The 14,008-nt window shown below is 57.8% G+C and overlaps 1 protein-coding gene across 4 annotated transcripts; it reads right to left on the bottom strand.

Moving 5' to 3' along the window:
* Positions 1 to 2,054: 2,054 nt before the first annotated feature.
* MCAM (melanoma cell adhesion molecule) lies at positions 2,055 to 13,435 on the bottom strand. 4 transcript variants are annotated; one of them, XM_027655709.1, is made up of 16 exons: positions 13,369 to 13,435; positions 9,000 to 9,127; positions 8,671 to 8,893; positions 8,501 to 8,571; positions 8,318 to 8,405; positions 7,987 to 8,160; positions 7,779 to 7,906; positions 7,469 to 7,631; positions 7,258 to 7,379; positions 6,821 to 6,959; positions 6,075 to 6,196; positions 5,317 to 5,452; positions 5,171 to 5,188; positions 4,566 to 4,710; positions 4,047 to 4,164; positions 2,055 to 3,305 (listed from the first exon to the last, which is right to left on the bottom strand). In XM_027655709.1, exons 1-16 carry the CDS (start codon positions 13,433 to 13,435, stop codon positions 3,276 to 3,278), a joined length of 1,872 nt encoding a protein of 623 aa, XP_027511510.1. In that variant the 3' UTR covers positions 2,055 to 3,275. The 4 variants fall into 4 exon arrangements, with proteins under 4 accessions (XP_027511510.1, XP_027511511.1, XP_027511512.1 ...); XM_027655710.1 differs by lacking the exon at positions 5,171 to 5,188; XM_027655711.1 differs by lacking the exon at positions 4,047 to 4,164.
* Positions 13,436 to 14,008: the final 573 nt, after the last annotated feature.

Genomic DNA, 14,008 nt, shown 5'->3' on the forward strand with positions numbered 1-14,008 from the left:
TGAATTTTGGGGTCAAATGAGGTCATTGGGGTTACTTGAGGTCATTTTGGTCTGAAAAATTGAATTTTGGGGGCAAATGAGGTCACAGAGGGGTTACTTGAGGTCATTTGAGGCTCTGATAATTGGCCCAGGGGTCAAGTGAGGTCACTGGGGTTACTTGAGGTCACTTGGGTCTGAAAATTGAATTTTGGGGTCAAATGAGGTCACTGGGGGGTTTCTTGAGGTCATTTGGGGCTCTGATCACTGTTCAAGAGGTCCAGTGATGACACAGGGGTTCAAAGAGGGCTCCAAGGGGTCAATTAATATCAACTGGGGCCAAATGAGAGGGGGCACATGGGGGCAGTGGATCAACAAGTGTCAGCCCAGTGAAGTGGAGTCCAAGGTCTGAGGTGTAATTTTATTAATATTTAATTAGCAATATTAGTTTCTTAGCTTTATTAGTGTTTCTTAGCACGTCCCAGAGCTGTTATCACAGTTCTGTGATAGAACCAGGTACCCCTGGAGCAACAGAATTTATTTATTAGAGTCTTATTATTGTCTACCACAGCCTGAAAATATAATTCTCTGATAGAAGTTGCTCAATGTAATACTGCAATTATTGATTAATAATTAATGTGTCTACAGGAGCTGCTCATAGAGGTAGTTATTGAATTATTGGTGTCCACTGGAATCCCCTGGGATAGTTGATTTTACCATTATTCTTGTTTTTAACAGCTGTGATTAACAGATAATCCTGTTTATTGACTACATTGGTCTAAAATATTAACAGCTACTACAGGCCATAACATTTACTATTAATAATTCAATTATTCAATATATTGATAACCCACAGCTATTTTAGCCAATATTGTATCTATTAAAATCTAATAGTTCTCCAGTAGCAGTTACAATGGCTGGGCCTAAAATTACCTAGGAGAATGTATTTATAGATTTATTAGTATCTAAAATAGCTGACATGGAGATCTTTTCTTGTACAATCTACCAGTGTCTAATAATATTGTTATTCTTTAAATTGTTAATTTAGGGAGAGAAATACAATAGTTTAGGAGTGTGTAAGAGAATCCACTTGGAATTATCAATGGTAGTTATTATCTATTATTCTAATTATCTATTAGAATTATTAGAACTGACTTATTAGTACATTTAGTAGCTAGAAATACAATCCTGTATTATATAATTTGTTCTATTAAAAGATTCTCCTAATCACATAATACTGTTGAAATTCTCTGTTAAAAAGCTATTACTGCCAGCATCCAGTAAATTAACTACCAATTTGTATTTAGTGTTCATAGCAGTCATTGCCATCAATTAAAAATTATCCATTAAAATCCATCAGTATTAATAAGACATATTACAATAAGGTATATTATCAATAAGACATATTATCTATAAAATATATTATCAATAAGATATATTAGCAATAAGATACTGGGAACTAAAGTAGTTAAGATATGAATAACAGTATCTATTAAATTCTTTAAGGGAAAACCCATTAATATTTATTAGTATCTGTGGTGGCTAATTAATACAATTATCCACTGTAATCTCTAGATTCTATCAGAATAAATCAATTCTATCAGAACAAATCAATCTAGTTATTGGTTTATCTGTGATCAGTTATTAGGATCTATATTAGCTATTAATACAACTATTAGTATATTAGCTAAAATACAACTATTATTATCTATATTAGCTATTAAAACAACTATCAATAGGTTCTACAGTTGGGATCTATTGCATTTTATTGACAATATTCTCTTTTAATATCTACCACCACTTGCAGCATAATCACATATTACCATCCAAAGCTATGATTATCTATTAGAATAATTAGTAGATTTATTAGTACTGATGGTTCCTGGTGTATGACATTTATCAGCAGCTACAGGGGTATAAATATGTCGTGTTAGAACCTTGATGGGATGAAGGAATGATGGGGGAGACCCTCTGCCCTTCCCACCCCCCCCCCAGGGGAGGGAACAAACTCCAAACTCAGCCTTTAATTTGTACTTTATTTTCACATATATATATATATAAAAAAAAAAAACACAAACAAAAAAAAAAACCCTTGCAAGTATCAGACAAAACTTATGGAAAATGTACACACAAGTCCAACAAAAATATATATATATATATATATAAACCAAAGCTTTTGCTGGGACACCACGTGTAGCAGGCGGGGAGGGTCCCCGCTGGCAGGGAGGTGGCACAGGGACGGTGCTCCTGGCACACAGGGGCCAAGGCTTGTGGGCAGCAGAGCTCGGAGGGCAGGGATTTAGAGGCAGGAGGGGCCGAGCCCTCTGGGAGGAGGCAGGAGAGAGCCCCAGCTGCGGGTGGGAGGCTGGCACAGCCCGTGGCAGGAGCTAAAGGCACCTTCTGGCCCGTGTCCCCTCCCCACCAGCCTGGCTGCAGGGCCAGAGGTGCCCCCAAAGCACAGGAATAAACCAGTTTTACCTGGGGCTGGCAAGAAAAATAAAAAACCCTGAGACATCACTGACTGGCCCTGGTCTAGTATTAGTTCCAAGTTTGAGGGGTTTCTGCCGTTGCTGGGCAGCCCCCCTTAAAAAACCCAATTCTGAGGGGAAAGGGAAGCCCTGCCCCTCATGTACAAACCAGACAAGCTTGGTCTGGCACATGGCTGGAGATGGGCACCCCATCCTTGCTCTGCCAGCTCCTCTCCTCCCGTGGGATCATCAGGGAGCTCCCTCCCTGCACGGCACTGCCCAGGCTTAACCCAGACCAGACCAGTTCAAAGGCAAAGCAAAGCACTAAAACCTCCCCAAAACGCCGCCCTGACACACCCCACGTCCACTGCTCCTCCTCTGACCTGCACACCACTACAGCTCAGGTGCCTGGCACATCCCAAAAATTACCTTCCAACAGCCTCTCCGAGCAACTTCGGGGTGGGAAAAAAAAAAAACCCAACGCATCAAACCCTTCCCACACATGTACAGAACAGATTACCTGGGGGGGGTGGGAAAAAAAGCCTCAAATCCTTCCACCAAGTAGCTTAATGGGATATTTCTTCCTAATATTGCTGTGGCTTCTCTGGAGTAGTAAAGCAAGTCCAGCTTTGCTAAGGCAACACCTGCAAGCCCACGGTTGAGGTAACGGACAGGTGAGTCAGGGAGGTGTCCCCTGCATGCTGGGGCTCAGCACTGGGACACAGCAGTGGCCTCTGGCTGTGCCCCCCCAGGTGCTAGAGCAGGGGTGGGAGAAGGCAATCCAAGAGCAGGAAAGGTTTGAAGGAAGAAAGCACTTAGTAGGTCTCCTCTCTAGTTCCTCAGATCGATGTATTTTTCGCTCTTCAGTCAGACGTGAAAAGAGGGAGAGAGGGGGGATAAAAACAAGCAATTAGGGATGAACACAAGCTCAAATGCTCTGCTGCAGGTGTGTTAGTGACACACCCGAGGTGATGGGGGACAGCTGCCAGCCTGGGCCACCCCAGCATGGCCAGGTACCCACCCCAAGGGCAGGGGAGGGATGAGCTGTGCAGGCACAACCAGGGGTTAACTCTTGGCCCAAGGCATAGAGGGCTCAGGTGCTGCATCCTGTGGCTCCAGAGCGTGGCAAGCCCTGCCTTGGCACAGCACTGGCACTGGGAACTCGACCCCAGGTGAGGGGAAAGCACGTGGACCCAGAGACTCCTCTCAGAGGTGCTGAGCAGGACCCACCCCTGCAGCCTCTACCCTGACTCCTGCCCAGAGAGGTTTGTGTAGTTCCTTCTCCCTAAGGCCCCCTGGACAGCCTGGCTGCTGCTCCAGGGAGCACGGAAGGAGGCAGAGCCAAGCAGAGCAGCATGCTCTCAGGAGGTGCCAGGGGCTGGCACAGAGCAGAGCTGCCCACGTGTCCTCGGAGCTGCGATCCCAGTTTTCTCACCTCCCCTCCCTCCCACGGCCCCTCTGAGCGCTGGTGATGGATGATGGAGGCCCATGCAGGGTGGGCAGTGCTGGGAGGGGAGCAAAGCGTTACCTGGGTCACCCTCATCCCTCCTCAGCTCTGCTCCCAGCCCCGGGAAGAGGGCAGTGCCCGATGCCCCATCCTACCTGGTCAGCGGCGGGTCTCTTCTCGCCGTTGGCGCCCTGCAGGAGCCCCGCCTCTTCGGGAAGTTTATCTGACTTAACTTCAACTACAATCTTGTCTTTACGTGCCTCTGGCCTTGTGCTAGGGGAGGGAGGTGACAATTTTTGAGACATGGTTTGCGGTACCCGAAGAGGGGCAACGTGGCCAAGCCCTGGGGCTCCGCCTCAGGGGATGCTCTGGAGTGGGGCCTCCGGCTCTCAGGAAGCTTTGGGCTGCCCAGCCCCTCCCCGGGGAGGGGACCCTTGGCTGCTCTACCACTCTGCTGTCCTCTCACGGCCTCCCTGCACGGACGGGGGGCGAGCAGTGCCCTGTGGGAAGCTGGAAAAGCTGCCAAGCCCCCGGTGCAACGCCCCGACCCCAAGGCTGTTCCTCCCCCCCTGTGCAGGGAGCAGCTGGTGCAATGAGATGGGAAGCACAATGAGCGATGGCAGGAAGCACCTCTGGCCCCGTGGGCTCCCTGGGGGGCGGGTGGCACTGCTTACATGTCCTGCTTCCCAGCACGGCCACACGGGATCTTGCCTTTCTTGTGCAGGAAGTAGATGACGGCGCCCAGCACGGCCACCACCAGGATGGCCACAATGATGGCCACGATGATCACCCCCTGGCTCTCTGCTGTTGTCTTTTGATCTGAACAGGACAGGAGAGAGGGAGAAATCAACGCCTGTCCCACCACGGTCCTCTCTTTGTGGGCAAGGAAAGGATTCCTCCCCCCAGTTCCCAGTGCTTGCCCAGCTCCCTGCAGGATGCAGAGCTCGGTACAGAAACACTCTGTATGAACACAGTCTGCTCTGGGATGCCATGCCCCAATGTGCCACAGGAGGGTGGATAGCAGGGATTCCTGCAAGGCACCAGGCCATCCCTTTGCTTCCTTGCCCAGTAGTAAGGTCTGGGCTGCAGGGTGAGGCGGCTGAGGGCAAGCAGGCAGCTTTCCCACTGCTGGGAACAGAGCCTCTGCTTCCCTCCTGGCTCGGCAGGGAGAGGAGCAGCGGGAGATGCAGCGCAGAGCCAGCAGCCAAGCTCCCTCCCCAGGCTAGATAATGTGACTCCTGCCAGAGCCTGGGCTGATGGACACCATCAGCAGACTGACCTTTCCTGACGGACTCCACTGGAAGAGCAGGAGGGGAGGGAGAGAGAGTGAGCTCAGCTCAGCCCTGCCACAGCCGGCGCCCGGGCGAGGGGCACTGATGCTGCTGGGGGGGTTCCCGGGGGCACAGAGCAGTGCCAGACACTCACCCAGCAGCTGGATGTGCTTCTCGCTGACCCCCAGGTCGTTGGAGACGCGGCACATGGCCCCAGCCTTCAGCAGGTCGCGGCTCACACGCACCGTCAGGTTGCTGGCGATGTGCTGGTTGTCGACGAACTCGTGAGCCTGGTGAGGGGAGGCAGGGGAGAGTTCAGCACCTGAGCCCCTCACAGGGACCTGATGCCTTGAAAGCTGTATTATATCTGGTTTTAGTACAGCTCATGAGCACCTTCAGCTTGCTGAGTACCTCTAAAAACACTGTTTGACATTCCTGTCAAGAATTCCAACGGACAAAGAGATTTCAGCAAGGTGGAGAGTTCCTTATTTGCAAAAATGTACCGACATAACAGAGAACATAAACCCTGATACAACCAGGCAAAGCTATTCAGAAGCCTTGAAACCATTCCAGAAGGTGTGATGCTGTGCCAAAGACCACGGAATAAGTGAGGAAGATGAAGACGAGGGGTCTTTGGGACCGCTGAAATTCGGGAGGCGTGTTGAGGGTGGTACTAAGGGAGGGATGGTTTTGGAGGTGGGTGTGACAGTATGAGGTAATGCTTTGAATTATTAATTAGGTGACTAAATAAAATCAAGAGGCTTTAGCAACTCTGCACACATGCTTTGGAAGAAATCAGATTCTCGAGCATCCGATGTTGTAACAATAACAGGAATTCCGCCTGCTAAAACCCACTGGCTGAGTCTTAGGAATTTTCTTTTAGGAGCCTGGACCCCCCTCCCCAGCTCTCACCGTGCCGTTGACGCTCCAGTGGACGGAGGGCCGGGGGAAGGCGATGGCCTTGCAGGTCAGGTTCACCACCTCGTCCTGCCGCACGTACAGCGGGGAGCTGATGGCCACGATCCGCGGCTTCCCTGGGGAAACAGGGGCTCCCTCTGTGAGCCTGCACCTCCACCTGAGGCCTCAAACTCTGCATTATATAAAATTTTAGCACAGCTCTCTAAGCACAGCACATTTAGCCCACTGAGCACCTTTGTATTAGACTCCTAAAATGCTGCTTAATGTTCCTTGGTGAGAATTTCAACAGGCAAAGATTTTCGCAAGGTGAAAAACATCTTCTCTGTTAGAGAAGGTACTCAGAGTAAGACACAGCAGGGTCACTCCACTTGACATAACCAAGGCAAAACTTGAAGAAGCCTTGAAGCCTTTCCAAGAAGGACAGAGACAACGAGGAGGAGGAGGATGGGGATGAAGGGGTGGTTGTTTTGTGACCACCGACTCGAATTCGGGAGGTGTGGTGAGGGTGGGACAAGGGCACAGGCAGTTTTGGGGCGAGGTGTAACCAATGAGGTAATGTCCAAATGTTATAATGAAATGGTGTTATAAAAATTGTAAAGGCCTGTGCTGTCGGGGTGTGCAACATATTTTGTGCCCCAAAGTCTCGCCACAATTAAAGAGCTGGTTTCCACCTCTCTACACTCAACACTGTCCAGAGAATTGTTTCTGATTTTAGGCAACACCCCCACTCCAGCTCTTACCCTTGACAGCCAGGGACACCTGCTTGCTCTGCTCCAGCCCTGGCACACTCGGGGCCACCACCTTGCAGCTCAAGTTGTTGGGAGTCTCGAGGGTGAGGTTTTTCAGGACGAGCCGGTTCCCATCTCCCATCTTCCTGCCCTGTTGGGAAGGGAGGTCCCCAGCCATCAGCCCCGGGCACCAGGCACTTCTGTGCTCAGCTAACACAGGGGCTCAGGCCTCCCTGCCACCCTCAGCCTGCAAGCACAGGACCTCCCTGCACTGCTGGCCAGGAGGCAACAAGGTAGAGAGGAACAGTGCAGGTCCATGGAAGTGGGAATCCTTCCCCTGGCCCCTCGGGAGAGATGCAGCAATCTCCTGACTTTGCAGCAAGCTCCTGGCTCTGCTCAGTTTGCTGCAAAGCCCAGGTTGAGCCTGAGCATGACAGAACCTTGCTCACCTCGTCATCCCTCCACTGGTAGACCAGGGCCACAGGGCTGTGGGCATCGCAGCTCAGGGTCACATTGTCCCCTTCCTGAAGGGGGGAGGATGGCTTCATCTCCACACGGACCCCCTCAATGTCTAGGAGAGGGATGGAGAGCAGGGCAGGGTGACCAGGAGGCACGAGGCACCCACCACGAGCTCCACAGGGTCCCACCCCGCTGTCTTACAGTTCACAACAAGCTCCACCTCGTCCTCTAGCTCTGTCATGTCATCCAGGTCCAGGCTCTCGCATTTGTAGAGGCCACTGCTGCTCTTGTTCACACCGTGCAGGGTCAGGACCCCGCCGTCGGTCTCTGCCAACGACGACAGTTCCTGCCATTTGTCATCCAGCTGCAGGCAGTGGGGAGAAAGCAGAGCAGAGCCCTCAGCACCCTCCACAGCCCCTGCATCCCACTCCCCAGGGTGCTCCCAAAGGAGCAACCAGGACACGAGGGGTTTGCCGAGGCAGAGGTGCCCAGGTGCCCCCTCTGGCCTCACCTGTCTCTTGTAGAAGCTGAACACAGGAGGTGGGTTCCCATCAGACTCACACACCAGCTTCACATTGTCCCCTTCCTTCACCAGCGCCGAGGACGGCACGACCTGCAGCTTCAGGTGCTTCGCGGGGTCTGGGGGCAGGGCAGGGGCAGGGTCAGTGCCAAACCCCGCTGACCAGGCAGCAGGACCACCCCTCTGGCCCCCTACTCACAGAAGACGGTGATCTGGACCTTCTGGGACTCCAGGGCGTGCCTCTGCCCCCGCAGCCAGTAGTGCACGGTGCAGTGGTAGCGGGAGTCGCGGTCCTCGCGGGTGACGGTGTCGAACAGGACGCTGGCCACTGAGTGCAGCCCGCTGGACTCGCGGGTCCACGTGTTCATCATCTCTGCAGGGGTCACAGGGGACACAGCCGCTGTCCCCAGCCATGGCAAACGGGGGCCACGCCCTCCTTTGGGCTGCCAGCCCCCAGCCGACGAGGCCCCGGGCAGCACGAGCACCCCGGCCCCTCTGCCGAGGTGGTTCCCCATCCCCACCCAACTCACGGTTCTCCTGCAGGTCAAGCTGCTCCCCGTTCTTGTGCCACGTGATGTTGGGGGGCGGGAAGCTGTTCTTGCTCACACACTTGGCGATCTGTGGGGGCACAGCCAGCCTTGAGCACGGGGGTGCTCCCCCGGGGAGAGGGGAGCAGGGAGCCTCCCCCTGCCCTGGGCAGGGCCACTCCTCACCTCTGAGTTGGCACTGTTATTCACAGAGATGCCTCCTGTGTTGGGCTCAATCACAGGGGTCTCGGGGACCTCTGGAAAGAGAAGCCACCCCGCAGGTGTTAGGAGGGATGGGGTGGGACCCCCCCCAGCCCCACAGAGCAGCTGTGCTGCCCTCCTGCCCCGTCACTCACTGTAGACGTGGAGCTCAGTGTGGCTCTCGCCCACGCCGGAGCTCCCTGCTCCGACCTGGCACACGAAGGTCCTGTCATCCTGCACTGTCACCTTGCTGATGGACAGGGCCTTGTCCTCCCCCACCGACAGCCTCTCCTTGTAGTCCGTATCGTCCTTCAGGACCTCGCTGTCGGTGATGTGGCACAGCCTCACCCGGCTGTTGGTCCCTGCCTTGCGGTCCACCTGCAGGCGAGGGGCAGAGGCTGGGCTGGGGAGCCCGGGGGAAAGCCCTGGGCTGGCTGTGCCCCCAGCCCACTGCCCAGCTCTCCTCTGCCAGGCCAGCACTCACGTAGAACCAGTCGATGTAGCTGTAGGAACCATTCCCAGGGATGTTGAAGTCGCACTCGATCCTGGCCGTGTCCCCGATCTCCACTTCAACCACGGCTGGCGTGGAGACCTCCAGTTTGCTGGCTGCAGCTGTGGGACAGAACCCGCTGGTAGGGGCAGGAAGCCCTTGTGCCTGTCCCCATTTCCATCCCCCAAAGGGTGTGGGGCAGAGACGTGTCCTGTGCCAGTGTCCCCTAGACTGGGGATCTTTCAGCAGAAAATATCCCTCCCAAGAGGCAAAGTGAGCCCAGAGCTGGAGCCATCAGCACATCACCACAGCAGCCCCAGCTACAAACTTAAAAGCTCTATTAGGCTTAATCATAGAATCTAATGATCTAATCAGATGTGCCCCAAGCCATTACCCAGCCCAGCAGGAGTGCCAGCCACACTGCCTTCAGCATCCACAGAGAGCCCGTGGGCTCAGGTACCAATCCTGTTCCCAAAGAGGGGACAAGGCACGTCGTGCTCACACCACCAGTGTCCCCAGGACACCTGGAGACATCCACCCACCCCACTGCTGTTGCAGTCCCCCCAGACCTGCCCTGCCCACGGCATCCCAGCCTTTCTGAAATGGCCAGCAGGACCTCTGACCCCCAAGCTCCCACACACCACGGAGGTAGGGAGCAGCTGCACCCTGCCCAGGGTCTTACTGTCCCCATGGGCCAGGCAGGGAGCTGTCAGAAGGTTAGCAGAGGTGGGCAAGGGGCAGGAGATTGAAGCTGGTGGCACAAAGGCTGCACCCTCCCACATCCTGGGACTGGAGTCCTGACATCAGCCTGTGCAGCCCCCACAGCAGTCCTGCGAGCTGAGGCATGAATGAGGTGCTGTGTTCCTCCACAGCAGGGTGGGCACACAGGGCAGCAGCTCAGGAGGGGTGTCCCAGCCAGTTGTGGCTCTCTGCTGCTCCCTTTCCCCCTCCAAGGGTCCATCAGGGGGGCAGCATGTCCCAGAACACCACGGCCATGGCACAGCCAGGACTCCCAGCTCCCTCCACAACAGGAATCCAGAACCCAGTGGTTGGAGCACCCATCCCTGCAGCATCCCCAAGGCAAGCCCCTCTCTGCCCACGCTGCAGACCCAGCTCTGCCCACCCACAGCACGGGTGGCACCGGGGACCCGCACCCAGCGAGCGGGGCTGGCCCACCCCTGCACCCACCTTCCCTGCCAGCCCAGCCGCCCGCAGCAGTAATGGAGCTCCTGGCCATGCTCCAGAACGAATGGGCAAGGTAATGGCTATTGATCCAGGACAGGGAACGGAGCAGCTTCCCAAGGGATTGGGAGCAGCTCAGCCCCAGTCGGGCAGAGCCGAGGCAAGGGCGGCATCACAACAAGGCTGGGAGTGTCACCGCCACCAACCCCGCGGGTGACAAAGCAAGGGGGGTCTGCACGCCCCGAGCTGGCACAGGGCCCTGCAGAAGGTCCCCCAGCAACAGAGCCAGCCCAGGTACCGGAGCTGGGGACAAGAGGCCTGGAGGAAGCAGCTGTGTCAACATCTCCCGTGATAGCACGGCTCGGTAACAGCCACCGAGGCAACTTCAAAGGGCAGCGCCCGTGTCCACAAACTGCTCTTTGTTTGGAGTGGGTACGTGGTGGCACAGTGCCAAAACACAGCCAGGAGCCCCTTCTGCCACAGCAAAGGCCCTGGACTCGCAGGACCGGCCCAACAGACAGTTTTTGGCCCCGGCCCATCCCATGGGCACGGTACAGCTGGCACTAAGCAAAGAGGGATGAGCAAAGCATGGCACGGCAAAGAAGGTGCTAGAAAAACAGCAGGTGATGCCCAGAGATAAGAGTGCACTGGGGACAGGAAATTAGACCCAGTGTACATAGGGAAAGATAACTTTGAACTGCAGGCACCTGCCCACCCTGTACAGCCACAACTTGGCTGCCTGGTGCTCGCAGGCACCTGCAGAACTGGGCAGGAATTGGGCAAGCCTGGGGCTGGGGTGTGGCCCTGCTGCCACCCTGCACTGTCTCCTGAGCTGTGACTCTCTGAGCTGCAGGCAGCTAGGCCAGACTTTGCCTCTCCATCCACAGCCAACCCCTGGGAGAGGGAGAGCTGCTGGCCCTCCCCCTGACCCGCTCGGCATGAGGGCCCTCAACCAGGCAGCAGAGCAACCGAAACCATGAGCTCAGAGCTGGAGAATGGCTGGCATCTGGGGCTGGCATGAGGCACACATCCCTCCCAACCATCCACACTGCCCTTGAGGAGGCTGACACGGTCGCTGCAGCCCCCACCCTGCCTGGAACAAGGGCTCTCTGCTCCCCACCTCCTCCGGGACAAGCTGGAAGGAGCACCCAGCAGCCAGTTGGGAGGACACAAGGTCCCCCCCAACCCTGGGGGCACAAGGCTTCCTTCTGCAGCTCCGAGACCTTTCTGCTATTTGCGTGGGCAAGCTGGAGAGGCGCTGGGCACAGGCACCCTGGCACAGCAGGCCCTGGAGTCTTGGCCATCCTCCCCCGTGCCCAGCACAGCTGCAGACACCAGGTCTGGTGAGGGGACCTGTAGACCCCCGAGCAGCCCAGCTGCAGAGCTGAGCTCCGTCCACCCCGAGCGCCTGGCACAGCTCCAGCGGGAGACCCAGAGATCTGGAGAGGGAGGACGTCTGCAGCGAGCGAGCAGGGAAGGAAGGAGAGCCCCCGTGCCTTTCCATCTGGCTGGCCGACAGCCGGCCGGCAGCCAGAGCTCCACAAGAACAAAGATCTGCTTTTAGAGCCCGGGAAAGGGGGTGGGGAGCAGCGCAAGTCCCTCGCCAGCCTCCTGCAGGGCCGAGGTGTGCGGGGAGGCGGCGGCGAGGAGCGCGGCTGCTGCACAGAGCCCCCGGCGCGGAGCCCCCCGTCCCGGAGCGAGAGGAGGGGCACCGCAGGGTGTCTGGAGCCGCACGTGGGACGCCTGAGGTTTCCGCGGGTTTGCGTTCCCCCTCTCAGGGAAACCAGCTGCGGCCAGATCCCGCCTGCTCCCAGCCACAGGCACACATGCTACCCTCCTGCTCCCCGGGAGAGCTGCCCCTCCTGCACAGATCTCCGAGCCGGGGAGCCCCAGCTCACAAAGAACAGCATCATCTGCACCCCGGAGATTCTTCTTCGCGGAGAGAAAGAACAGGGTGCAGAGTCCCGGCCCCGCAAGGAGCAGCACCACCAGCAGCACCACCAGCAGCGCCCAACAGCCTCCGCCCCAGCCCAGCCCTGCCCTGGGATGGGGATGGAGCCAGGGCTCCGCTGCCGCAGGGACCAGCACCTTGCACCCTAAAACAACCCGTCAGGACCCCGTCATGTGCACCAGGAGAGGCCAAGCTCTCAACCCCACCCCAAAGCTCGGTGACAACACCCCGAGTCCCCTCTAACAGCCGGATCGCGGTGCAGAAGGGGCTGGGGTGGCTCTGGCAGCCCCAGGGTGGGCTCAGCCCCCCGCTCCGGCAGCACTGGCTGGCCTGGGAATGTCTTGGCTGTGGCCCCTCGTGCTTCTGGGAAGCATCAAGCCTTTTCACGTGGCTGGGCTTCCAAACACACCGACGCCGCCAACCATTGAGAGGCTCCTGGCTCGGTACATGTGCTGTGGGAAGGGGATCCCGGCACGGGCCGGGGGTGGGAGCAGCCTGCTTTAGACTCTGCTCTGAGCCTGACTTTGGCTCCAACACCTCGGCCCGGGCAGGTTCCCAGCGGCGGGGCCACCTCCGCAGCACGGCGGGGCAAGGGAGCAGCCAGCGCACCGGGACCGCTCCCGGGCCCCCGGCGAGGGGAGGGAGGGAGGGATGCGGGGAGAGGGGCAGGGCAGGAAGCGCAGCCACCCCCCGAGGGTGAAAATGGACTGGAAAGTGGATAAAAAAAGAAAGCGCTAAAAAAGCCAAGAGAAACACAGCGCTCAGGGGAAAACTCCTTAGAAGGAAAGGGGTGGATGCCTCCCAATAACAACCAGCTCCCTGAACGCACGTGGGGCACCCCTCAACCTTGGCGGGCTGCAGAGGGGCCCCCAGAGCGGGACGGGGCACCCAGCCCCACCCTGCCGAGGATTGCGGGGCCGTGCGGGCGGGGACACGCGCGGATCCCACCTGGGCTCTGCCCCGGCCCCGCGATCCGAGCATTCCCGGCGCCGCGCCAGGCACCGCCCGAGGGGCGCAGCGCTCCGGGGCTGCTCGGGCTTGGCCCCGGGGTGGGGGGGGAACCCCCTCCGGCTGCTGCCCCCCGGGGAGCAAAGCGCAGCCCCTCACCCGCTGCGGTGTCCCCCAGGGCCGAAGGGCATCCCCCCGCCCCGCGCAGCGCCCCGGAGCGCTCCCGCAGGTGCGCGCCCCGCACCGCCCCGCACCGCCCGGCCCGGCCCGCAGCCGACTCACCGCAGCAGAGCAGGAGGCAGCAGCCCCAGCCCAGGGCGAGCCCCGCCGCCCGCCGCCCCCCAGCCATGCCCGCCGCCACCACCGCCGGCCGCCCGCGACTGAAGCGGGGCCCGCGGGGCTGACGTCAGGCGGAGGAGGAGGAGGAGGAGGAGGAGGAGGAGGAGGGAGGAAGGCGCTGTGCCTGCCTACCGCCCGCGGCCCCCTATCACCCCCCAGCGGCAGCCGGCCGGGCGCCGCCGCGCCCATCCCCGCAGCGCCGTGCCCATCCCCGCAGCGCCGTGCCCATCCCCGCAGCGCCGTGCCCATCCCCGCAGCGGGCAGCGCTCGGCTCGGGGGTCCCACACCCCCTCCCCGGTGTCCCGTTCTCCCCCCCCCCTCCCCAGCACAGCCCCGCGTATTCCAGGCGTTCCCAGCGGTGCCGGAGGGGCTCGCAGCTCCTGCCAGCTCCTGCCTGCCCGGGCGTGCGCGGGCTGAGCGAGGCAGACAGCCGGGCGCTGGAGGTGGAATCGCTCGCGAAGTGTTTGGGATCGGGCTGTTTTCCCTGGGGTTTGGGGAATGCCGGCGGCAGGGACTCGGTCCCCGGGAGTCCAGTGTGCAGGTGTCAGCGGCGACGATCAGGAGTGACCTGCTGCCCCCGCTC

The sequence above is a fragment of the Corapipo altera genome, unplaced genomic scaffold, assembly GCF_003945725.1.
Source record: "Corapipo altera isolate COAL_440 unplaced genomic scaffold, ASM394572v1 71, whole genome shotgun sequence".
In the NCBI taxonomy this organism is placed as follows: Eukaryota; Metazoa; Chordata; class Aves; order Passeriformes; family Pipridae; genus Corapipo; species Corapipo altera.

Bases quoted from the DNA above. Each gene is read 5' to 3' on its own strand.
- MCAM (XM_027655709.1), bottom strand. From the start codon at position 13,435: ATGGCTGGGGGGCGGCGGGCGGCGGGGCTCGCCCTGGGCTGGGGCTGC. The intron at 7,632-7,778 runs GTGAGGCCAGAG...CACTGCCTGCAG, and splicing joins TCAGCTTCTACAAGAGACAG to CTGGATGACAAATGGCAGGA. The intron at 6,960-7,257 runs GTGAGCAAGGTT...CCTTCCCAACAG, and splicing joins ACCAGTGGAGGGATGACGAG to GGCAGGAAGATGGGAGATGG.